Here is a 25,295-nt window from a genome sequence, read left to right as displayed (position 1 = left end):
TTTCAACACAAAGCATGCACTGAAACAAGCTCTGATGAGCCCAGACAGCACTCAGACTGCATGGTGCTGGGCTACATGCTGCTGCTGCCTCCAAACTGTGGCCATCCAGGCCTGGATGGGATAATTCCCAAGTGTGTGCAAAGCTAAAAGGACACGAACAGAGTATCTAATGTACAAGTGAGGGTATCAGAGAGTGTAGGGCCTGGTGGAAAACACTGGAAAACCTTAGTGAACATCAGCCCTGGGGTAAAACAATTGCCAGTTCTTCATCTCCTCACTTCAGGCTCATTATTGCTGCTATTTCTGGAGAACAGGTGAGTTTAGGTAAGAATCTGTCACAGAAAGAAAACTTTTGACTCTGAAGAACTCCTTAGTACCTGTCAAAGCTAAAAGGAGGAAAGAGGGAGAGAAGCTCCATGCTGAGTAGGGTTTACCAGCTCCTCACCAGCAGTGCCCGGTCCAGGCTGTTGGAGATCTTGTAGCCTCTTGACATGGACTGCATGCACCATGCAAGTGAGACCCAGGGGTTGAGTTCTTTTGGGGCTCGGTGGAAGGGGAAGCTAATGAAACATACAATTGTCTTATTTTTCTGCAAAAGAACTTAACAGACCTGAAGTGATTGTATTAAGATAATGAAAGTGCTGATGAGAGCTCACATTCTCTTCACACCCACTGCTGAGCAGAAAGCCAAATTCACACACCGCCCACAGTGCCGAGGGGCTCACAGGTCTCCTACGGGTGCTCCAGCACGTGGAGGAGCTGAGCTGCAGCTCTGCTCCCAGGGTGCACACTGGCTCCTCCAGCCCTCAGCCCCACATGGGCCCCCCGAGGACAGGAGCTCCCAGCACACAGTGCCCAGAGAGGGGCGCAGGGTGGCTCATGCCACTGCCACAGACAGCCCCGGCCCGAAGCAGTGGTGTGACAGACCCTGAGAGACCCAATTCAGGAAAGCAAACAGCCCACTCCATCAAGCCAGCAAAGCCGGGTGCGCCCTGAGCTGCAGCAGTGCCTGTGTCATAGAATCACAGAACCACAGATGGGTTTGGGCTGGAAGGGACCTCAAAGCTCATTCAGTTCCAACCCCCTGCCACGGGCAGGGACACTTTCCACTAGAGCAGGTTGCTCCAAGCCCCTGTGTCCAACCTGGCCTTGAACACTGCCAGGGATGGGGCAGCCACAGCTTCTCTGGGCACCCTGTGCCAGCGCCTCAGCACCCTCACAGGGAAGAGCTTCTGCCTAAGAGCTCATCTCAGTCTCCCCTCTGTCAGGTTAAAGCCATTCCCCCTTGGCCTGTCCCTACAGGCCCTTGTCCAAAGCCCCTCTCCAGGTTCCTTGTAGCCCCTTTAGGCACTGGGAGCTGCTCTAAGGTCTCCCCTTAAGGAGCCTTCTCTTCTCCAGGCTGAACAAGCCCAGCTCTCTCAGCCTGGCTCCAGAGCAGAGCTGCTCCAGCCCTCGCAGCATCTCCATGGCCTCCTCTGGACTCTCCATGTGCAGGACCTTGCTCTTGGCCTGGTTGAACTCCATGAGGTTCACACGGTCCCCCCTCTTCAGCCTGTCCAGGTCCCTCTGAATCCCATCCCTTCCCTCCCGCACATTGACCACACCACACAGATCCATGTCATCAGCAAACTTGCTGAGGGTGCACTCAATCTCTCACTGTTTCACCTCACAGAGAGCAATATAAGACACGTATTAACAATATAATAATACAACATATGTGATATAATTAACATACACATGTAGAGTGTTATTTATGCTCCTGCAGTGCCTGGGAGACCTTTGTCACAGGTGCCATCCCAGCACCAGGAATGACAGCAACCACTTTTCCCGTGCTTTGAAAATACGAAGCAAATTTAGTGCCGGTGGACATCACGAACAGCAAAACGAATGAGGAGTGAAGCTTTTGGGGTCAGTGCAGCCCCAAATCCCCACCACCGCTCCACGTGCTTCCAGCTCCAGCGAAGGGAATTTACACCGGCTCCGGACTCGCAGGCACCCCCCGGGCGGCCGGGGGCGCTCCCGGCGCGGCGGAGCATCCCGCGGTGGGCCCCCGTCCCGCCCGGTCCAGGCCACGCTGCATCCCGTTTCCAGGGAAACGGGTACTTCCGGGTGAGGGCGGCGGAGCGGCAGCGCCCCCTGGCGGCGGGAGGCCTGGACTGGCGGCTCCAGCCCAGCCTTGAGCCGGAGCCCCCCGCCCCGTGTTCCTGCCTTATATCCGCCCTAAATCCATCCTCTTCCAACCGAAAGCTGCCACCCTTCTCCCGTCTCCACAGGTGAAAAGCCGCCCTCCATCATCGCTATCAGCCCCTCACACACTGTTGGGCTCCAGAAGGTCTTTTCTAGGCTCACCCACCCCACCTCTTCCAAGTTTTCCTCTGCAGGAGAGTCCTTCCAGGCCCTGGCTGCTCCCGTGGTTCCCTCTGGACCCGCTCTGGCAGGTCCAGCTCTGCCTCATGCTGGGGCCCGGCGCTGGACCTGTGCTCCAGGATGGGGTCTCAGGAGACTCGATGGAGAGAACCACCTGCCTTGTCCTGCTGGGCATGCTGCTTGTGATTCAGCCCAGGACATGAGGGGTTGGCCGGGCTCCAAGCGCCCATTGATGGCTTATGCCCCATTTCTCACCTCCAGGTGCTTCCCCGCAGGTTCCCATCATGGGGTTGCTCCCGCCATCGCCATCAGCCTTGGAGTAGCTTCTGTGGCACTTGGGGGAGCCCACCAGCAGGAAGGTCTGGAGAGCTTATATGGGATATGGAAAATCATAGAATCCCAGACTGGTTTGGGTTGGAAGGGACCTTAAAGCTCATCCAGTTCCAACCCCCTGCCATGGGCAGGGACACTTTCCACTAGAGCAGGTTGCTCCAAGCCCCTGTGTCCAACCTGGCCTTGAACACTGCCAGGGATGGGGCAGCCACAGCTTCTCTGGGCACCCTGTGCCAGCACCTCAGCACCCTCACAGGGAAGCGCTTCTGCCTAAGAGCTCATCTCAGTCTCCCCTCTGACCGGTTAAAGCCATTCCCCCTTGGCCTGTCCCTACAGGCCCTTGTCCAAAGCCCCTCTCCAGCTTTCTTGTTGGCCCCCTATTACCCTTCCTACCCCCCAGCACACTGGCACTGTCATGGAGAGGAGTTAGGCAAGGTAGCTGCTTCCCATCCCTCTACTTGTTGTGCTTCATTCTGCACAACAGCCACCTCTGGGACAGGCTTTCCTGCTGTTTGCTGTCCCCATGTGCCTCTAAACCCTGTTCCCAGTGACAGCTCTTTCCCCCATATCTCAGGGTTTGGGACATTTCCCATGTGTGGCCACCCTGAGTCACGGCTCTGGGATGCCCTCGCCCTCCCCAGTCCAACCAGCCCGGCCAGGCAGGAGCTGGTGACGCGGTTTCACATGGCCACCACGGTAATGGTGATGTCATTACCAGGGTGGTTAATTACCATCTCCAAGAGCCAGCAGCACATCGGCCACCTTTCCCAGCTCCCCACAGGAGCATGCTGCAGCCACGACATGAGCCTCCACTTCGAGATGCAAACAGGGGCCTTTGCCAGCAGCTGCCAAAACCTTTCACCACCACCAGGTCCCCATTTCCAGCAATGTGGACTTTTTGAGTGTAGGACCAGGACAAGCACCAGGAAGAGCCCGTCTCCAACTGGATCTTCTCCAGGAGAGAGCTTGGTCCCTGCAGGTGTCCCCAGGAGAGCAGCACAAGCTCTGGGATGCTGTTGTCACCCATCTTGGCTCTCTTGGGCAGTAGCTCTAGTTGTCCTGGCAACACAAGATGTTCTCCTCTGGACCGGGACAATATTTGGCAATATTTCCTACAAATACTCCCCAGTGACACCACCACCCATCACATCCCTGCTCCCCACAGGGCTCGAGCCGGGTCGGTGCTGTCCCTGCTGATACCCGGAGCTGGCCCAGGGACATGCACCCTGTGTGGGATGGACTGGGAAGCTCCAGGGGTCCCACAGCAGACCTGGCAGGGCCACCAGCACCCATCTCTCTGAGGCAGCTGGGGACACAAGAAGGAGCTGGGGACAGCCAGTGGCATCTACATACATGAAGGGATGGGGAGGGAGCTCCTGGGGAGGGACTTGCAGGCCCATGAGGGTAAATGACTCCTTAGAGTTTAACTAGGTTTAAAAGCTATTTTGTTTATGATTTTGCTGCTTTTCCTAATACCATTACAACCTTCTCCATGGCAACTAGGTGTGACAGCTCAGACTTTGGTCATGGACAGGGAGATTAGCTGTCAGAGCTGAAACCATGGGGGATCGGCTGGCCAGGTCCACGCTGGCTGGGGCTACCAGGACGCCCATAGTGGGGTCCCAAACTGAGGTTTCCATTGTAGCCGTGGTGCTGCTGCACAGGCACAAGGTCCCGGTGTGCAGGACGGGCTCACGGTGATGCTGGAGGGACGAGCCGAGGGGGCCAAGCATACCCTGCCGCAGCGGTGTGACGCGTCTAGAGGAGATGTCGTCAAGAAGGTTGAAAGGTGGAGATGGGTCCAGCTCCTCCCTGCACCACAACCACGTTGTGAAGGGATTTACTTATTGACCCTCTTTATTTTCCCTTTGAGCTCATTTGATGTTTTCACTGGAGAGGGCTGTTGGAGGCAGGGATGAACCCGCTCCCAGCTGCAGGAAGGGCTGGTTTAAAATTCCCAAAGAGGTTGTGTGGGTTTTGGCTGACTGGCCCATGCTGGTTCAGCTCTTTTCAGCTTCCAGATTGATTACACCTTGTGTCAATATGTGCTTAGTGCTTATTAGTGGGTGCGTGTATCTCCATCTCTCATTTCTCCCTTCAGATCTATAATTTCCCAGAAGAGAGGATTAAAATAGAAGAGGGGGGGAGAGAGCAGTGTTCGGGGCCTAAAAAGAAAGGGAGAAATCAGTGCTTGTGGGAAAATTGGGTGGCAAGGTTGGAGCCTGGCTGTCCCTCTCCAACACCTCTTCCCATGGGCATGGTGCTGCTTTGGCTGCTGAGATGGTTGCTTAAAACCACCTGAGTTCAGTGGTGAAGAGATGTGCCTGCAGAGCTGAGGCGATGCCAGGCTCCCACAGGGATGGGTGAGGTAGGAGCATGATGGGGGTGCCCATGGCAGGCTGGTGGTGGAGAACATCCCTGCTCCATCTCCACCTCACCACCAGCATGGAGGGAACCAGGGCTGGGAAGAGCAGCACCGGTGGGAGACACCCAATCCTGGAGGTGTGGATGTGAGCGGTGCCAGCCCCATCCTGGTGCATCTTCAAGGAGGAATGGAGCTACCAGGACATGGGGAAGGGTTAGCCCTGGCTTTTCCACCCGGCAGCAGCAGGGCTTCTCTCACTGGGGCAGAAGTGGCTTTTTATCTAGTTCTTTTTTGTTTTCTTTCCTGGAAACTGGTAAGAGATTTTGCAGAAACTGTGTTGGACCCTGGTGCGAAACGACCTGGGACACAGAGCGAGGTCACCAGCCTCCCTGGGGTGGTTTTGATGAGCTGCCAGGCAGTGAATGTGGTTCCCCCCCAACACGGCTGGCAGAGGAGCTGAGGGACCCTTACAGCCATTGCCTCGCTGTGGGGACCCAGCTCTGCTCTCTGCTTCCCCTATGGCACAAAAGCACCAAGCCAAGTGGTGCACAGAGCTCCCATCATCATCTCCACACATGGGACAAGATCTACCTGCAGGAGGGGGCTGCAGGCTCAGCCCCGAGGCTTCTAACGCCACATGGAGAAGAGCTTTTCCCCTTTCCCAACTCATTTCCCATTTACATCACCATAATGCTTCAGGTGTTTCAGCCCATCCCCCGATGAGGATAACCCCACACCTCTACACCCTGTGCAATACACATGCTCCAAGCCCCATGGTGTGTGTTTCACGTCCCAATGCAGTGTGAGGAGCCGCTACCAGGGCTCACCCCGGGCCATCCCCAGCTGATCAGGGCCAGTGCTGCTGCTCAGGACCCTCGGGAGCCCAGCGCATGGTCGTGCCCCATCCATCCCTCCCTGCTTGCAGCCCCAGCATAGCCCGTCCTCCTGAGCATTTCATTTCATCTCCCTGTCCCCTGAGGGGGTCTGGGCGCTGCCATAGAACCAGTTACAGGCCAGTGAGGAGGAGCAAGGAGCCCATCCCGGCGATACCAGCCCCGGCCATGGCCCGTCCCAGCAGCAGTGGGGTTAAGCCCGGCCGGGCGGGCGGCTGGACAGGCGTCAAGGTGGTTGCTCCATCCATCCCTGCGCAGTCCCAGGGGCTGGAGAGAGGAGAGGGAGCTCTGCCCTGCCAGACACCATGAGCACAGGCAAAGGTAAGGCAGGGAACGCTCTTGCTCACCCAGCCATGGGCAGGGGGCTTGGAGGGGAGACCCTAGAACCCTGCCGGGGCTTTGCACCCAAGTCACTGTTCGCTTTTCTTCCCCCCCCCCCCTGCTGCTAATAAGAGATCTGGGAAGCGCCTGTGCTGCATGGGTGCTTGCAGAGCCCAGAGCTGGATGGGGGCTGCAGGGATGGGCAGGAAGCACCAAGACCCCTCTGCTCTGAGGAAGAGCAAGTTAATGGGGGGCAAAGGGAAGGAAGGAGGAGAGGGGACTGAGGACCTGTCCCTCTGTGAGGGAGAAGCTGCTCCTGCAATACAGAGACAAATGTGAGGGGTCCATGCGCCCAAGGGGCCTGAGCTGCGGCAGGAGCAGGGGGTGAACCGGCACCCTCTCCCAAGGGTGAATCCAGCCCCCCAAACCTCCTGCAGCTGCCCAGTGTGTTCAATGGGCTGGGACTGACCCCCCCATGGCCCTGGCAGCACAGGCACCCAGTGGGGGGGTCCCATGGGGGGGTCCCTGTGAGCACCCAGAGCCCCGCGCTGATGCATCCCCTTTCCTCTGCACCCCGCAGCGGGCATCACCCTCATGCTCCCCTTGGCCCTGCTGCTGGCCACGGCCTCCCAGGCCCCCGGGGGGGACACCCCGAAGGAGCAGGGGGACATGGACCCCCCCCACTGCCCCAGCGCTTGCGCCTGCAGCTTGGACGACTACACCGAGGAGCTCAACGTCTTCTGCAGCTCCCGCAACCTGACGCGCCTGCCCGAGGATGTGCCCCCCAATGCCAAGGCCCTTTGGCTGGACGGCAACAACTTCACCCTGCTGCCGGCCGCTGCCTTCAGGAACCTCTCGTCTCTGGATTTCCTGGACCTGCAGAGCAGCCAGCTGGCCGCCGTGGAGCAGCATGCCTTCCACGGGCTGCGGGGCCTCTACCACCTTCACCTCGAGCGCAACCGCCTCAAGCACTTGGCTCCCCACACCTTCCTGCACACCCAGAACCTCGTGTCCCTCAGCCTCAACAACAACCACTTCAGTAAGGTGGAGGAAGGGCTGTTCGCTGGGCTCTCCAACCTCTGGTACCTGAACCTGGGCTGGAACTCACTTGTGGTCCTGCCTGACAAGGTCTTTCATGACTTGCCCAACTTGAGGGAGCTGATCCTGGCTGGGAACAAGCTCCCCTACCTCCAGCATCAGCTCTTCTGCAGCCTTACCGAGCTGAAGGAGCTCGACCTGAGCGGCAATGCGCTCAAGGGCATCAAGATCAACATCTTTGTCAAGCTGCAGAAGCTGCAGAAGCTGTACCTGAACCACAACCAGATCAACGCCATCGCGCCCCGTGCCTTCATGGGCATGAAGTCCCTCCGGTGGCTGGACCTGTCGCACAACAGGCTCGTCTCGCTGTTTGAGGACACATTCCTGGGCCTCCTGAGCCTGCATGTCCTACGCTTGTCCACCAACTCCATCACCAGCCTGAGGCCCAGGACCTTCAAAGACCTCCAGTTCCTGGAGGAGCTGCAGCTGGGGCACAACAGGATCCGGAGCCTGGCAGAAAGGACCTTCGATGGGTTGGGTCAGCTGGAGGTCCTCAGCCTCAACAACAACCAGCTACAGGACATCAAGTCCGGGGCATTCGTGGGGCTGTACAATGTGGCAGTGATGCACTTGTCTGCGAACTGCATCAAGGTGCTGCCTGACTACGTGTTCAAGGGGGTCACCAAGCTGCACAGCCTCCACCTGGAGCACAGCTGCCTGGGCAGGATCCGGGTGCACACCTTCTCCAGCCTCACCAGCCTGCGGCGCCTCTTCCTGCAGCACAACGCCATCGCTGTCATCGAGGACCAAAGCTTCAGCGAACTGCACGAGCTCCTGGAGCTCGACCTCAAGCACAACAGGCTGAGCAGCCTCTCACCCCAGCTCTTCGTGGGTCTGAGCAACCTGGAGTACCTCTTCCTCTCCTCCAACCAGCTCCTGGATATCCCCCAGGACACCTTCAGCCCGCTCCAGAGACTCTTCTGGCTCGACCTTTCCCATAACCAGCTGGAGACACTGGACAACTCCATCATCTCCCCCCTGGTCAACCTGCGGTACCTCAGCTTGAGGAATAACTCACTGGAGACCTTCTCAGTGGGCTTCCTGTGCAGCCCCTTCACCCTGGAGCAGCTGTGGCTGGGGGGCAACAACTGGCACTGCAACTGCTCCTTGAAGGGCTTGCGGGACTTCTCCCTGCAGCACCCTGTGGTGGTCCCACGCTTCGTGCAGTCTGTGGCCGAGGGGGATGATGCCCACGTCCCCGTTTACACCTACAACAATCTCACCTGCCTCCACCCCCCGGCCATGGCAGGCCTGGACCTCCGTGACACCTCCGAGGACAGCTTTGCTCACTGCTGAGCTGTGCTGGCCTCAGGGATGGACCCTCAACCTGCCACTGCGCCGGCCCTGGCCCAGGCTCCAGGGACAGCAGCAGGAGCTCTGGCTCTGTGGCCATGCCAGCTCAGCCCACCTTGGCCACCACTTCACCTCAGTGCTGCCCGGGCGATGCTGGGTGGGCACTTGCTCTCCAGGCTTCAAACTGAAATGGTTCAGGCCTTTACTATTTAAACAGCAGCCCCTGGGTCAGGGACGTTGCTCCCAATGGGAGTCTCCCCCATCCCAGAGGCTCAGAGGGATGGGGGAAAGCTGCACCCCCAGCCTGGAGCCCTCCTCACAGCGAGGGGCAGCGCTGCCGGGGCCGGGACTCTGCAGTGGGACAAAGGAAAGCATCTCCTTGCCATGGAGGAGCTGAGAAATCCTCAAAGCCCCCTGGTGAGGAAGGGACAGACCTGCTTTGGTCATTCCTTGCACTAACAGGTGTAGGCAGGGTGCAGAAAGCCACACACGTCACCTGATAAACCGTAGCAGACAAATAAACCTTTGGAGCTATCGCAACCCATCTTGTAAGTATGTTCTTTCCAAAGCACATGCTGCACCCGGCCAGGGTTTCTTATCAGTCCCTCAGGGCTTGCAGCCGCAGGGTGAGGAGCTCAGGGTCCCCAGGGCACTGGAGGAGCTTGCAGGAGGGTGCCTGCAAGCCCCGGGTGGGTGACACATGCCCAGGGTGGGAGGAGAGGTGCCCGGCCACCCCGCAGCAGCCAACAGCCCAGTCAGGCTCCGCTCCCGGTGCTCCAAATCCCACATAACTGACCTTTGGCCATGCAGCAGCACATGGGGAAACCTGGTCAGGTGAGTTCCTGCTGTGGGCACAGCAGGAGCAGGGACAGATGCTCCCCCTACTCGCTTCCAAGTGATGCTGCCAGCTACAATGCAGTTTGGTCAGTGGAAATCCCAGATTCCCCCCATCTCCCTGAAAGAGCACTGTGAGGGCAAGTCCCAGGTGCAGGCACAGCCTTGGGAGGGAGGGAGGTAAGAGGCAAGGACACCTTTGTCTGCTTCACCAGCTCAACTCAGGCCTGCAACAGGAGGCAGGTCCCACAGGAGCCATGGAAGGAGATCCAGGGGAATAAGAGACAGAGCAACGAAGCATGAACCATGCGGGGATCCACAGGAGCCCACGTGTGGCAGAGATGCAGAGAACAGCCATGGCAACACATTCCACAAAGGACTGCCCAGGCCACCTTCCAGCAAGACAAGGGACCAGCTGGATCTTGAAGCTGGGATGAAAGGAGGAAAGATTTAGCTGAACCCCAGCAAGGACACCAGGGCAGAGCAGAAAAGACGTGAAGGTACATGCAGTGCTCATACCTCCAAGACTCGGAGCTACGACGAGGCATGAAGCCATGGAAAAAAAACTTAAGTCACAGACTTGGAATTTAAGAAAAGTATTTACTGCCTGGAACCTTTACAAATATTCCTGAGTGATGATAACCCCCAGCAACCCCAAAAGGCCTCATTTCCAGCAGGAACTCAGCACTCAGGAGGGTGGCAGGTCTCCTAAAGACCTTTTCTCATGTGAAGCATGTGCTGTGTCCCCACCGGCCCATCAGGAACCAGTGACCTGAGACCTCGCACAAGGTGGCCTGGCTCGAGTCCACATGGGAGCATGCAGCCACTGAACCAAGTACCATATAATTCATCATGTGAGAAAAGCAGTAGAAGGCAGCAGCACATGGAGCCATGATCCAGGTGATTGGTGCCACTTGGGTTCAGTGAGTGAAGAACAAATTGATGGTCTTTGTAGCTATACCAGGCGAAGGCCAAAAGCACCACAGCATATAGAACACTGGGGACACAAACTAGAGCTCCCCAAGCTCCTGCACAAGGGCTGGCTGCTGAGGAAGGCACCAGGAACAACTGTACCATCTGGGCAGAGCACCACCACATCGAGAAGGCAGGAAGCAGGCTGCTGCCCATGCAGGGGCTCCTTGGATCCTGGGGGATGGAGCAGAACTTCCCTTTTTGGATCGCTGTGAGTGGCATTGATGCTGTGCTCCCTCCCTCACCTCCCACTCAGACAGTTCATAGCTAAACAGCTCCCACAGCCTCTGTCCCACCACCATGGGCTGCTGGTGGCGCTGCCAGGGGCTCAGCCAATGAGTCCAGCCCCACACTGTCCTCAGGGGCTCTTCTGTGATGTACCATCCAAGATCTGCTGGGCAATGTGAGCCAAGGCAGGGAAGGCAGGGCTCTTGGGAAAGTCTTGGATGAAGTCTCTGCCTTCTTCCAAGCTCTGGCTGAGTTGAGGGTCCAGAGGAACACAGCCTGTGGGATAGGAGGAATGGGAAGAGTGACTGCTTGCTCACTGTAAGGCAAAGGCCTGGAGTCAGGATTAAAGAAATACCCCGGTGGAGCCAACTCCAGGAGCAGCGGTTGGAAAGAGCAGCCACTAATCTCACTAAGCTCTCCAGGAGCTGCCTCCCACCTGCAACAGCTTCCTCTGTGCACAAGACCCCCCCACACCACAGTGCTTCATGAGAGACATTCTCCCCCCACCCTAATCCAGAGCCCTCAGCTTCATTTATCAGAGAGGCTCCAGGGCATTTCAGGACGGCTCTTGTGCAGCTCCAGGCTTGCTTACTCCATCAGAGCAAGCTGCCCACCATCACCTCCTCTGTCCCAGCAGGGCCACTCAGAGCAGTCTGGATGGCAAAAGCATCAAAGCAAGAACCACACCTCACCTCTGAGAGGGTGCCAGGGCTTACAGGGACAGAGCCCAGCCTGCCCACCCCTCCAAAGCTGCATCTCGGCTCACACAGCACCACACAGACACCACGTCTGACTACAGAGAGCTCTGCTCAAGAGGCCACTCACCCAGGAAGGGGACCCCAGCGTGCTTGGCCAGCTCCTCACCTCCTCCTTTGGAAAAGATGTTTGTGCACTCCTGAAGGAGGAAGAGCAGAGCAGTGAGTCACAAACTCCAGAGCACTGTGCAGGCGCTGCCTGCACGAGAGGAGAACCAGTTCCCCTCTGCATTCCAGCCTCAGGGCACTTTTCCATTGGGAAAGCAGAGCCAGTGGCTTCTTCCAAAGCTGATACACAGCAGCTCCTCATCTCCCTGCATCACCCTCACGGCATTTGCTCGTTTTCCACCCCAGGCACCACATCTTACACCACCACATCACAACTGAGACCCCACAACAGCCCCAAGGGCATGATAAACTCACCGAGCAGTGTGGGCACACGAAGCCACTCATGTTCTCCACAATACCAAGAACTCTTAAGCCTGTCTTCTTGCAGAACGCCAGCTCCCGCCTCACATCTCCCACAGACACAGCCTGCAGGGGAGAGCAGCAGGGGTTAGAGGTGCCTGTCTGTCCAGGCTGACCATGGGTCTGGAGTAAGCACGCATCATAAGGAAGGCAGATGTGTAGCACAAGCAGCCACATGCAGGCTGGTGCCAACACTCATCTCAGGTGCATATTTTCCCCCTCCAACCACGCCTCGAGGCAGAAGCCTGCCCAGGAACTCCCGTTCAGGCCCAGGCAGCTGCCCTACCTGGGGTGTTGTGACCAGGACTGCTCCGAGCAGCTTGTGCGGCCGCAGGGCCTCCACTGTGGAGATGTGCTCATCAGACGTGCCCGGCGGCGTGTCCACGATGAGGAAGTCCAGGTCCCCCCAGGCCACGTCAGCAACAAACTGTTTGATCAAAGCTATGGAAATAAAAAGGGCAGGAAAAAAAATCCCAAAAGGTCTTAGTGGGAGCTGTGGACCCAGCAGGACAGGGATTGGGAGACACCCAGGGTGACAAGGGCCTAGGGAGAGACGGCAGGGCTATCTGTCAGCACAACACGTGCTGCACTCTCCCCATCTAAGCAATCTGAACCCATTCCTGCAGAGCAGGAGCATTGTTCCTCCAAGGAATGACCTGCCCCCCAGCAGGACCCAGCCCCACCTCCAGAAAGGTGGACGCTTTCTAGCACTGGGAAGTGGCCACCACCAGCAAAACCCAACTGTACCATTCTTCTTGGGTCCTCTCCACACCACGGCATCATCCGGCTTCTCCAGCAGGAAGCTGATGGACATGAGTGAGATGCTCTTGTCCTGGTCCACGTAGACTGGGACCCAGCCACTGTCGCACTGGTGCACATCGCTGTCCTGCACCCGGAACATGCAGGGTATGCTGGGGCCACACAGGTCCACGTCCAGGATCCCCACCTGCAGCAGGAGAGGACGCAGAGCCCTTCAGCCTGGGATGAGCCTGGTGGCAGCCCCGACCCGTGCTCTTTCCCGGGGTAGGGGGAGGCAGCATCTGGATTTCGGCTGCTCGCAGCACCTTACTTCAGCAGCCAGATTTGAAACACAAAGAGCTGCTTTAAAGTTTGACCACCCTCCTGGTCCCCTTCCCTCCAAGGAGCATCTCCCAGGTATTTCCAGGCACTTTATGCCAGACACCTAACAGGAGCCAAGTGCTGCACAGAGCCTTTAAAAGAAATCCTCAGGGAATTCTACCTGCCTCATGCCAGTACACCATCCCCTTTTGTCCCCATCTCAACACTGTCCTTCAGCTCCCCCTCTTCACTTTGCAAAGGGAGTGTGTGTTACACCACAGAGCAGCAAAATCATTTCTCAGCACCAAAAACCAGCAAGTTTGGGGTGATTTTAGCCTCTTAGATGAGAGGGGAATGAACCTGTGTTGGATCAAGTGAACACAGAGAAAAGGATTCACTTGAATTGTTGTTGCAAACAGGACACACAAAGGATGAGCAAACACAGCCCAGGTGGAGGCTGGGAAGGGCCAGACGGAGCTCAGCGCCCCACAGCCCCTCACTCACCCTCCTCCCGGAATGCCGCAGCGCCAGAGCCAGCTGGGTGGAGATGGTGCTCTTCCCAACGCCGCCCTTCCCGGAAAGCACCAGCAGGATGTGCCGTACCCCCACCAGGTTGGTTCTCTCTGGAAGGATAAGAAGGCATCAGTTTGTTCTGATGCAAGACAGCAGTACCTGCGGAGCCACCACAGAGACGTGGTCCCCGCTGAGGGTGACGGTGGCTGTCACTGTCCCAACAAGCATGGTTTATGCATAAGGGACAGGGAATGAAGAGGTGGACGTGCCACAGTCCTTTCGCCATCGGGGAAGGGACAATACGAGCATGGGCAGAGGCTCCAGCCCCATGACCTGAGCGGCTTTGGGGTAGCGCAGCAATAAACACCCACAGGTCACGCTGTGCCAGCGCCGGGCCGAGCCCTCCCGCGGCCGCGGTGAGATCAGGCCCTTGGCGTTTCCTTCCTCCATAGCACCCCGGCCGCCTCTCCGCGGCCCTGGCTCCTCTCCAGCCTCCCTGCAGCGCTGTGCTGCACCGGCAGCGCTGCTCGGGGCCAGCTGCCCCGCCCGGGGCTCAAGGGTGGCAGCGGGTCGGGCCGGGCGCCCACCCGGGTCCGCGTTCCCGGGCACCCCGTCACCGCCGGACACTGACTCACCGAGCCAAGGCCTCGCCCGCCCCGCACCGCCCCGGCCTCATACCGGCACCGGCGGCATGGAGCCCGCACGCACCATGGCGGACCTCATCCGCACCTCCACCGACGGTAACGGCGCTCGGGCCCGGTAACGGGAAAGCGGGGAAAGAAGAGGAGGCAGGGGGGAGAGGGGGCCCCGCAGCGAGGCGTTCCCGGGATTCCAGCCGCTGACACCGGCGGCCCCGCGAGAGCCGGGCCCGGGGCTCCGGCAAGGCCCAGCGACACCCCCCGGTAACCGGGCCCCATCGCCTCGGGGCCGCGGCCCGGGCTGAGCACCGCGGGGCTCCCCCCACCAGGAGCCGGGGCCCACCACCGCGGCCCGGTCACTCGGGAACAGCCCCAGAAGCCGGGCCCGACCCGCCGCCGGGCCCGGCCACCCTGGGGCGGGACGTGTGGCCTCCCCCGCCCAGGCCCGGCCGCTCAGGCCCGGCGCCGGTTCCGGCCCGGGAAGCGCCAGCGGCGCCGCCGCCGCTCACCCCCGGCCGCCTCCTCCATGCTGCTGCGCAGGGCCGCCCGCTTCCGCCTTCCGCCGGGTTAAAGCCCCGCCCCCGCAGACTGGCGGGCACAGCCCCCAATCACAAGCCGCTTCCTCATTGAGAACCCGCCTCCCAAGCCTCCACAGCCAATCAAACCTTTTGTCCTCCCCCTCCGCCGGCCAATGGGCTTAGTGACTTCCCTCCGCTACGCGCCCTCGCCCTCTGCAGTGGCCACCCAATGGCGAGGCTCCCCGAAGATTGACGCGAGGAGCAGCCAATGGCGCTGAGGTTCCCTCAGTCGCCTCCCTCTCCCTCCTCCTTTAGCTGTGAGCGACGAGAGCTCAGCCAACCGCGAGCGGGAGCGGCGCAGGCTCAGCCAATGGGCACTTGAGGGGCGGTGTCGAGAGTGGATTGTTTATGTCTTGGAGGGGAATGTAGGTCAGAGCGCGGCGGCGGGGCTGGGCCGGGCCGGGCCGGGGGTAACGTTGGGAGGGGACGGAACGGGGCGGGCAGGTGGGACGGGACCGGGACCGGGACCGGGCCCGGGACCGGGCCGCGGGTGGGAACCGAGACCTGGCCTGGCCTGGCCTGGGCTGTGCGGCGCGGTGCGGCCCAAGCGCGGCGGCCTGGCCTGGCCCGGCCCGGGCCGGGCCGTCAGTCCCACCGCCGCGGGCTGCCCGTTGTGGTGCCGGTTCCACCGCGGTGTGCGCCGCTCGGGGAGCAACGGCGGGGGCGGCGGCGGCGCCGTGCGGGTCGCGGCCCGCGGAGGGGCCCCGGCAGCCCTCGGTGCGGGGGCCGCTGCCCGGAACAACCGCCGTGCTGGGCCAGCGCTACCCCGGTGAGCCGCCCCGAGGCCTTCGGCAGGTGCCGGGGAGCGGAGCTGCTGCGGGGGGCGGAAGTGCCGCGGTGTTCGGTGCCTTCCCGGCAGAGCCGTGCTCGGCAGAGGCGGGATCTTCCTGATCTTGGGCAGGGGGATGCCCAGAGCCCTTCAGAGCATCCGTGGGCACCGGCACGGCCGGTTGTGACTCGGCCTGTGCTGCTTTCCCAAGAGTCAGGCCAGTGGTGAAATGCTGGATCTGGAGGGGGAGCTGCTGCTGCTGCCAGGTCTTGAGAGCATTTCTGGGGTCAGTTCGACACGTGAGCTCAGGCAGAAGTTGTCCTTGTGCGGATGTTTGTGGTGCGGGAGGAGTTACTTTGCATCGGTTTGTTGATGGGGGCTGTGCTGACATGGTTTGTGCTGACCCGTTCCCAGCACTCTATGGGGACCGGGGAGGGGGGTGCTTCAGAGGGCAGAGCCTGGTGGGTGGTGGGTGGAAACAGGCCACATGTGCTGTGTGTAACCTCCTGTCCCTTGTCCCGCAGTGTACCTGTCTGGGAACAGCATGGCACGGCGCCCGCGGAGCTCCAGGGCCTGGCACTTGGTGCTGAGCGGGGTGCGGCGCGAGGCGGACACCCGGGCGCTTGCCCTGGCCAGCGGCGCGCGGGGCTGGGGCTATGACTCCGACGGGCAGGTAGGCTGCTGTGACACAGGGAGAGGTATCCTCTTCCCCACAGAATCACAGAATCAACCAGGTTGGAAAACACCTTTAAGATCATCAAGTCCAACCATTCCCCAGCACTGCCAAGGCCACCACTAAACCATGTCACTGACGGCCTTGTCTATATGGTTTGTGAACACTTCCAGGGACGGTGACTCTACCACTGCCCTGGGCAGCCTGTTCCAATGCCTGAACACCCTCTGGGAAAGGAATTGTTCCTAATATCCAGTATAAACCTCTCCTGGCACAGCTTGAGGCCATTTCCTCTTGTCCTATCACTTGCTCCTTGGGAGAAGAGACTAGCCGCCTCCTGGCTCCATCCTCCTTTCAGGTTGTTGTAGAGAGCAATAAGGTCCCCCCCTGAGCCTTCTCTTCTCCAGACTAAACCCCCCCAGGTCCCTCAGCCGTTCCTCATCACACTTGTGCTCCAGACCCTTCCGCAAGGTCCATGTAACTGAGGAGTTGGTACTTCAGCAGGCAACTGGCCCAAATCAGAACAGCCTTAGTGAAATACACAGGTTGTCTAATGAGCCTCCTCCAGGCTCCAACATGGGCTGTGGGGCTCCCAGCACATCTTCCCTAGGCAGGGAATGCTAAACTGCTCCCCAGCCATGCATTACAGCTCTCAGCTGAGCCAGGGAGGTGATCAACACTAAGCTAAAGGCTTTTTTAAGCATATAAAGTGTATGTGATGTATATAAAGTACATACAATAGATTTTAAATATTCTTTTTTAAGTAGTGATCTAAATATGTGTTAAACTGGATCAGTTCTGAGCTCCGGCTCGCTGTAGGGCTGTGCTGACATCTGGTCTTTGTGCAGTGGTGGAGGGAGGGGGGCTGCTTCAGTCTGTGATGTTACAGCCTCACGTATCCTCAAATTCCTGCTCTGTAACATGCACATCACTTCTGAACCTGGCCCTGGAAGATGAAACCCAGCGGGGAGAAGTGGTCAGTAAAACAGAGTGAGGAGTGACTCGGGTTCACCTCCACTGTCCTTCACTCTTCTCCCCAGTTCTTGAGTGCATGAGTTCAGGCCCCTGTGCAGCAGTGGGGGCACAAGGAACTGCTCCTGGAGCTTCAAAGCTAGGTTGAAGCCTAGCGAGACCCCTGCCAGAGCACAGTGTCCAAACGCAGGCACTGTGCTCCCAGAAAATGAGTTTTCTCTGCAGCCAGAGCAGCTTTGTGTTTCTGCAGTAATGGGAACGGCCGATGGCTCCATAGCAGTAGTTGGGAAGCGCCAGTGAAAGACGGAAGTCAAGCTTCATAGTATGCAGGCGAGAGAAGGAGGGGTGGGCACTACTTAAGTAAGCCCAAGTAATTTCAAGTCCCACTGTCTTACACAGCCACAAGAACATGAGTTTAAAGGTTTTTTGGGCTTTTAATACTGCCTACAAAGTCTGCTGGGGCGTGAATAGTGAGCAGGTACACCTGACCAGTGTGTAAGCCCAGAGTAACTCGCTGCAATCTGTCATAAGAGAGTCCATGAGGTGACACCAAGCCTCTCGTAATGGGAGTGAGACGAGGCATTGGCTCTTACAGTGTCCAGCGAAGGGACACTTTGGTCTTGTAGAATCATAGAATCAACTAGGTTGGAAAAGACCTTTAAGATCATCAAGTCCTGGGGTGGGGGAAGAGGAAATCAAGTTTTTGTGTTCATGCATGAAAGTCAACAAAGGCCTTTTGACCCTCCTGTGGGTTCCCCGTGGGCCTGTCTGCAGCGCTGGCACAAGGAGCTGCCGCCCTGCTGCTGAGCTGCTTCCCCTTTGTTATGCCCTCTCCCTTGCCTGGCCTCCTGGCCCTTTTCCTCCTTGTCTTGTTTGGCTCCCTCTCCTCTCTCCCAGCTCCCAGGCTCTCCAGAGCAGCAGTTTCAGCTGTGTGCTCTGCTGTTGTGACACCTTAGCCGGGGTTTCCAGCTGGCTGTAACCTGCCCATTGAACACTGCAGCTGTGTGGTTAGACAGGGCCTGTCCCACTTGTGTGCAGGCTGTGGCAGCTCCTCACCCCTGGAAGGCACAAAGCACATACCCCCATCGTAGAATGCCCGCTGCTGAGAGGTCTCTGTGGCGCAGACACATACAGGTCCCAGAACGGGGGTTTGCCTGGCACAGCCCCTCATATCCCTGCATGGTGAGCCTGGCCAGGGCACGATGCAGCCCTGCCAGCCCAGCTCCATGAGCCCGGGCTCCTTCAGTAGTGACCAGGGGAAACAGTAAACAGGGCAAGTTCAGGTTAGATCTTAGGCAGAAGCTCTTCCCTGTGAGGGTGCTGAGGCGCTGGCACAGGGTGCCCAGAGAAGCTGTGGCTGCCCCATCCCTGGCAGTGTTCAAGGCCAGGTTGGACACAGGGGCTTGGAGCAACCTGCTCTAGTGGAAGGTGTCCCTGCCCGTGGCAGGGGTTGGAACTGGATGATCTTAAGGTCCTTTCGTACCCAAACCATTCCATGATTCTATGGCCTTTCCTGTGTTCTCTCTGGCAGCACAGCGACTCGGATTCGGAGCCGGAGTTTTCCTCCCTCTCACCTTCCATCCCGAGTGCCATCCCTGTGACCGGAGAGTCCTACTGCAACTGTGAGAACCAGAGTGAAGCTCCTTACTGCTCCAGCCTGCACGGCCTCCACCGCATCAAGGACTGCCAGTGTGGCGAGGAGGATGAGTGTAAGGAAGGGGCTCCCCATCATCCCACCGTAGTCCTTTGGGCTTCAAGGATCCAGCATGGATCCTTTGCCTTCCACGGGGGCCCTTAACTCTGCCCCAGCTCCTTTGTTTACACCTTAAGGCCACGTAGGCTGCAGGAAGATTACAAGCACGTGCCCTGGTGGTGTTTCAGGGGCTAAGTGCTGAGCTTGTTAATGCCTCAGAGTTCACCTCTGGGGACCTGCTTGCAAATCCGGCTTAGGCCACTGGTGAAACAGGCTCTCATGGTTATAACCCTCTTTGCCACTGATCGTGCATGCTGATCCTGGCATGGTGCTCAGAGCAGAGGGGAGAGGTAGGGAAAGCGTGGGCTTGGGCTGGCTGAGAAAGCCTGTGGCATGGTGGAGCTGCCACTTGAGCCTACGAGGAGTGTCAGAAGGAAGGAAAGAGGCTCCATCTGGGTCTGTGGAGCTTCGTGTTGGCCAAAATGGGAAGAGGTGAATGCCAACAGCTTCAGGTTCAGAGTACTGAACCCTCCCCAGGGGGACAGCACAGAATAGTTCAGCCCTCTAGGAACCATGTGCACAGCTTAGGATTTACCCTCTTAAATGGTAAAAACCTAAATAAATAAACCCCACGACAGGCCTTCAGATCAAACACCCACCTGTGCTTTGGCTTGGGGATCACTCCCTGAGGGCTTTTGTCAGCCGTGTCCCCTCTCTGCTTCCTGAACAGATTTTGACTGGGTGTGGGATGACCTGAACAAGTCGACGGCCACGCTGCTGACATGTGACAACCGCAAGGTGAATTTCCACATGGAGTACAGCTGTGGCACCGCCGCCATCCGTGGCAACAAGGAGCTGGCTGAGGGGCAGCACTTCTGGGAGATCAAGATGACCTCCCCTGTCTATGGCACAGACATGGTACGTGCAGCAGAGTTGCTTATGGGCGCATAGAAATGTCCAGTATTTCCTGAACAGGGATTGGGAGAATGAAGTACTGAAGTAGGAGAGGATCAGGTTTGAGACTAGGGAGCCTGAAGATGCGCAAGTCATAGAATCATAGATTCACAGACTGGTTTGGGTTGGAAAGGACCTTAATATCATGTAGTTCCAATCCTCTGCCATGGGCAGGGATGTCTCACACTAGACCATGTCGCTCAGGACTCTGTCCAACCTGGCCTTGAACACTGCCAGGGATGGAGCATTTACCACTTCAGGTCCGTGGGACCTGAATAGATGCATCTGAGGGTCCTGACGAAATTGGCAGATGAAGTGGCCAAGCCACTATCCAGAATAGTTGAGGAGTTGTGGCAGTCCAGTGAGGTTCCCACTGGCTGAAAAAGGGGAAACACAACCACAACTAGAAAGGGAAGAAAGGAAGACCCAGGGAACTACAGGCTAGTCAGTCTCACCTCAGTGCCTAGCAACATCATGGGGCAGATCCTCCTGGAAACTGTGCTACGGCACATGGACAATAAGGGGGTGACTGGTGGCAGCCAACATGGCTTCACTAAGGACAAATCATGCCTGAAGAATTTGGTAGCTTTCTGTGGTGGGGCTGCAGCCCCACAGTGGGTAAGGGAAGAACAACTAAATGGACTTGTGCAAAGCATTTGACTGTCCTGCACAGCATCCTTGTCTCTAACCTGGAGAGACAAGGATTTGACAGATGGACCACTCACTGTATAATGAATTGGCTGGATGGTCACACTGAAAGAGTTGTGGTCAATGGCTCAGTGTTGGGATGGAGACCAGTGATTGGTGTTCCTCAGTTCAAAAGGCCAAGTGCAAGGTCCCGCACTTGGATCAGGGCAATCCACAGCACAAACACAGGCTGGGGCAGACTGGATGGAGCAGCCCTGAGGAGAAGGACTTGGGGGGGTTGGTCAATGAGCAGCAGCTCCCCAGGACCCAGCTTCAGTGAGCGCTTGAGCCCAGAACCCCCCGTATGCTGGGCTGCATCCCCAGAGCGTGAGCAGCAGGTCGAGGGAGGGGATTCTCCCCCTCTGCTGCGCTCTGGGAGGACCCCCCCTGCAGTCCTGATCCAGCTCTGGGGCAACAGCACAAGAGGGACGTGGAGCTGCTGGAGCGAGTCCAGAGGAGGCCACGGAGATGCTGCGAGGGCTGGAGCAGCTCTGCTCTGGAGCCAGGCTGAGAGAGCTGGGCTGGTTCAGCCTGGAGAAGAGAAGGCTCCTTAAGGGGAGACCTTAGAGCAGCTCCCAGTGCCTGAAGGGGCTACAAGAAAGCTGGAGAGGGGCTTTGGACAAGGGCCTGTAGGGACAGGCCAAGGGGGAATGGCTTTAACCTGCCAGAGGGGAGACTGAGATGAGATCTGAGGCAGAAGCTCTTCCCTGTGAGGGTGCTGAGGCGCTGGCACAGGTTGCCCAGAGAAGCTGTGGCTGTCCCATCCCTGGCAGTGTTCAAGGCCAGGTTGGACACAGGGGCTTGGAGCAACCTGCTCTAGTGGAAGGTGTCCCTGCCCATGGCAGGGGGTTGGAACTGGAGGAGCTTTAAGGTCCCTTCCAACCCAAACCAGTCTGGGGTTCCTTGAACAGGACAGCAAGCTTCTCCAGCAGTTCAGCTGGGCCTCCTCATTTAGGAGAAGAAATTGGAACTGGGAGCCTCCAACTTGTGAAAACTCTGACTTGGCTTCACCAAAACCTCTGGGTGTCTTGGACTGTGCCAAGAAAAGTTGGGGAGAGCCGGAGGTGGGGAGTCTTAGTTGTGTTTTATTGCTTGGAAAGACACTAAGCTTGTGTTGTCTTCCTGGCCTTGCCTCCCAGATGGTGGGAATCGGGACATCAGATGTGAACCTGGACAAGTACCGCCACACATTCTGCAGCCTGCTGGGCAAGGATGAGGACAGCTGGGGACTGTCCTACACAGGTGACACGGGCAGGGCGGTGGCAGGGTGATGGAGGGGCAGCAGCAGGAACAAGCATTTTCTTAGACGGTTGAAAACAAAACACTCTGAGGGGGACTGAGGCCATCAGACCTGCGAGTCCCTTTGTTAATGACAGCCAGGGTGAGTGCCACTGGTGAGGGTTTCATGCTGCTGCCTGCGCTCTGGTGTTGCAAAACCTGCACTGACCCCCTTCTTGTCACCTGCTCTGGGGCGGGAAGGAAGGGATCAGGCAACAGAGGGGTTTTATAGGCACTGAGTGAGGCTGGAGCAGTGGGAACTCGCAGTGCGGGAGTTGGGATGAATTTGCAGAGCACAGTCTTTCCACTGAATGCCTTTGTTTGTTTTAAGGACTGCTGCACCACAAGGGAGACAAAACAAACTTCTCCTCCAGGTTTGGGCAAGGCTCTATCATCGGGGTGCATTTGGACACGTGGCACGGCACGCTGACCTTCTTCAAGAACCGCAAGTGCATAGGTAGGAGCGAGGGCAGGCGCTGGCAGGGGACATGTGGCTGAGCTCAGAGTCAGGCTGCAGGAGGAAACACCGGCAAAGTAGGAGAGCAAAGCATGGAGCAAGTGGGAGGAAGGCTACAATTGCTGTTTTATGGATTGGCATTTCCAAGGGCTGTTTTCCAAGCGTTTCCCAACAGCTCTGTAGTTAATAGGTTCAGGGGAGCTGGGAGGAATGAGGTTACTTGGTGAAAACTAACGTGAAACCTGCCCTTGCTGTCCCCTGGCAGGGGTTGCAGCCACAAAGCTGCAGAACAAGAAGTTTTACCCCATGGTGTGCTCGACAGCAGCCAAGAGCAGTATGAAGGTGATCCGGTCCTGCGCCAGCTGCACATCCCTGCAGTACCTCTGCTGCTACCGCCTGCGCCAGCTCCTGCCCGACTACGTGGACACGCTGGAGGTGCTGCCCTTGCCACCGGGACTCAAGCAGGTGCTACACAACAAACTGGGGTGGGTCTTGAGCATGAACTATAGCACGTCGAAGCCTTCCTCCTCCTCCTCAGGAAGTGACTCAGACAGCTCCTGTGGCTCAGACGCAGAGGCCTGCCAAAGGAAGAGGTGCCGGAGGACATAATGTCTCTGCAGAGGAACTGCTGTGAGGGACTCAGTGGGGTTTTGTTCCGCTGTCTGTGAGGACTGCCCAGGCCTGATGCGCCTCTTTCTTCACAGGGACATCCATTTCTACTCGGTTGCAAAGGTTTCTCTGTTGGAAATCTTTAGCCTAAAAATCCATCATGTGCATTGAAAAGCCTTGTTGACTCCAAGAGGTCTCAGCTTTATGAACCAGGTAAACTGCAGCCAAGTATCTGTGCTTCATCTCCTGACTTGCTGTCAAAGCCATCGCCTCTTCCTGAAGGATCCCTCTTCCCACCATTGGCAGAGACAATTAAGGTGGTTTCCCAGTTTCAAAGCGTACCAGACTCTTGTCAGATAAGAGACTTGACTCATCAGAAGACAAACTCAAAGACCAGTCCACGTCCTCCTAACTGTTGTGTGTTGGTTTGGTGTCTGCCATGAACTCATCACACTGTGGTGCCTGATGGAGCAGCAGCGTGTGGGGACACAGGCTCCTGAGGCTGCATCTGCGTTGCTGCTCTGCAGGAGCAGTTACATGAGTTGAGCTGCAGGTGAGCTCGCTTGAGCCCCTGATGACTTTAATCGCTTTGCATGTTGGCTCCTGCTGCTTCTCCTCTATCAAAGACTGTATTAAACTGTAATAATAAAAGTAGAAACTGTCTTTGATTCCTCTTGTGGCCCTTGAAGGCAGAAATCTGAAGGCGCTGGTCAAAAACAGCCACGCTGGGACAGCTAACAGCCTGGTGGGGATGTGGTAAGTGCCGCACTCCTGTGTCCCATTTAGAGGAGGTAAAGGTAGCGGGGATTCCCTTGCCTCTGCCCTGGGGAGGGTTCTTGTGCTTCTTGCTGAGACTCCTGGTGGGCTGGGATGGATCTTCAGCACAGCCAGAAAGGTGCCTGTGGCTGTGCACTGGAGGAGGGGGAGGCTGCAGGGTTTTTGTCATCAGCTGGTTATACCAGGATGACCCCCGAAAATTCAATTCACAGAGCAGGATCAGTGCAGCATCTGCACACAGAACAGCCCTCACCGAGGCTTCCTGCGAGGGGAAATGCCGGGTCAGAGCCTGGGTGAGCCGCTAATGGAGCAGTGGCCTGGTTCTGTTGCCTGCCTGCTCTTTGCAGCTGAGACACCCACAGTTTTAGACAGGGAAGAGGAGGGGAAAGTACTTCAGCTGCTCCTTCCAGAGGAGGACACAAACTGCTCAGGAAGAGCGGGGTGAGGGTGCTTCAGCAGTTCTAACTGCCCAGCTTGTGCCATGCTGCTGGGACAGGCCAGCTCCGGGAGCCATGCCAGAGCTGATACGTTTAGTACCTCCACTTCCTCCTGCTTGTACCCCCCAAAGCCGCAATCGCGCTACTGTGAGAGTGGATGGGCAGGATGCTTATGAGTGAAATAAGGAAATAATAAATACATTCATGAAATAAATACAATGCTATAAATGGCTTTTAACCTGTCCTCTCCACAGGATTCCTCCCAGCCCTGTCACTGGGAACACAGAGCTCCAGCTGCTGCCTTTTCTCCTGCTCTTGTCACAGACTGGCAAAGGCTTCGGTAGAGCTTTTGCTCCATGTGCATTTATTCCCCACCGAGCCCCACAACTCCATGCCTTTCCTTCCCACATCCCAGATCTTTAAGCAAAGATGGCTCTCACTTCTCTGGTGATAGGCTTTGAATGAGAACCTTAATGAGCAGGACATAAAAAGTCAGGACATGCTGCAGGAAATACATGGCTCACTGAACACCTTGGTGAAAGGCAGACCCCAGACGCTGCAGCCTTCCCTGAGCATTAAGCAGTGGGCAAATATTTCCCCTAACTCAATTTTCTTTCTTCCCCTGGAAAGCTCCAGAACTCCAGAGTGAAAAGATTCTCCTCGGGCTGTCATTTCCCCTCTACTTCCAGTGCTGAATCACCACTGCACTCCCCACAAGAACAGAGGATTTTCATCAGCACAGAGACTGACAGTGATCTCAGGACACATCTAGTCTGGGCCTTACAGTGATGGCATCGAGGACAGGCTGGCGGCCACAGATCCATGTTCCTGCAACTCCTGCTGAGGCTTCCCAAACCTCTGGGCTTGGGATGTGACCGACTCCAGTGACATGACTCACTTGCACAGGTGTATTGCTATTGCCTCCATTAGCGCAGGGACCTGCTGGCTGAATTCCTGCCACATGTTGAGGAGCAACACCCTGGCGTTACCCCACAGCTGCAGCACCACTGGGGGCTGGAGGAGAAGTGACAGAGGCGAGACATGTAGCACAGCAACCACTGGGACATGGCCAAGCATGGATGGGACAGACCCTCACCCTCCTGTCACCCCCCAGCCAGCAGCACCGGTGTCAGCCCTGGCCACCAAAGGCACTCAGTGGAGCAGCAAGGGAAGTACATGGGTAGGACACATCCCTGCAGGGTGAAGCTGGGCTGGGCTCCCTGCATTAGCTCTGTTTACACAGAGCTGTGCTAAATCCTGCTCATCCTTCTCAG

At 57.6% G+C, this 25,295-nt stretch overlaps 3 protein-coding genes across 6 annotated transcripts; 2 read left to right on the top strand and 1 right to left on the bottom strand.

Moving 5' to 3' along the window:
- The first annotated feature begins 6,245 nt into the window (after positions 1 to 6,245).
- IGFALS (insulin like growth factor binding protein acid labile subunit) lies at positions 6,246 to 9,210 on the top strand. The gene is made up of 2 exons (XM_030482123.1): positions 6,246 to 6,279; positions 6,860 to 9,210. The coding sequence occupies exons 1-2, from the start codon at positions 6,264 to 6,266 to the stop codon at positions 8,671 to 8,673; spliced, it is 1,830 nt and encodes a 609-aa protein (XP_030337983.1). The 5' UTR covers positions 6,246 to 6,263; the 3' UTR covers positions 8,674 to 9,210.
- An 874-nt stretch (positions 9,211 to 10,084) lies between these two features.
- On the bottom strand, positions 10,085 to 14,838 carry NUBP2 (nucleotide binding protein 2). Its single transcript, XM_030482150.1, has 7 exons — positions 14,647 to 14,838; positions 13,491 to 13,609; positions 12,675 to 12,873; positions 12,214 to 12,368; positions 11,883 to 11,993; positions 11,530 to 11,599; positions 10,085 to 10,980 (listed from the first exon to the last, which is right to left on the bottom strand). Exons 1-7 carry the CDS (start codon positions 14,663 to 14,665, stop codon positions 10,835 to 10,837), a joined length of 819 nt encoding a protein of 272 aa, XP_030338010.1. The 5' UTR covers positions 14,666 to 14,838; the 3' UTR covers positions 10,085 to 10,834.
- A 250-nt stretch (positions 14,839 to 15,088) lies between these two features.
- Positions 15,089 to 23,470, top strand: SPSB3 (splA/ryanodine receptor domain and SOCS box containing 3). 4 transcript variants are annotated; one of them, XM_030482131.1, is made up of 7 exons: positions 15,089 to 15,484; positions 16,009 to 16,157; positions 18,661 to 18,838; positions 19,553 to 19,740; positions 21,603 to 21,705; positions 22,073 to 22,198; positions 22,464 to 23,470. In XM_030482131.1, the coding sequence occupies exons 2-7, from the start codon at positions 16,029 to 16,031 to the stop codon at positions 22,805 to 22,807; spliced, it is 1,068 nt and encodes a 355-aa protein (XP_030337991.1). In that variant the 5' UTR covers positions 15,089 to 15,484; positions 16,009 to 16,028; the 3' UTR covers positions 22,808 to 23,470. The 4 variants fall into 4 exon arrangements, with proteins under 4 accessions (XP_030337991.1, XP_030337990.1, XP_030337989.1 ...); XM_030482130.1 differs by having other exon boundaries at positions 15,090 to 15,125; XM_030482129.1 differs by having other exon boundaries at positions 15,444 to 15,503; positions 16,006 to 16,157.
- The last annotated feature ends 1,825 nt before the right edge of the window (positions 23,471 to 25,295 follow it).

Source organism: Strigops habroptila, chromosome 4 (genome assembly GCF_004027225.2).
Source record: "Strigops habroptila isolate Jane chromosome 4, bStrHab1.2.pri, whole genome shotgun sequence".
In the NCBI taxonomy this organism is placed as follows: domain Eukaryota; kingdom Metazoa; phylum Chordata; class Aves; order Psittaciformes; family Psittacidae; genus Strigops; species Strigops habroptila.
Note: the sequence above shows the minus strand (reverse complement) of the source record. Positions and strands in the feature narration are given on the sequence as shown.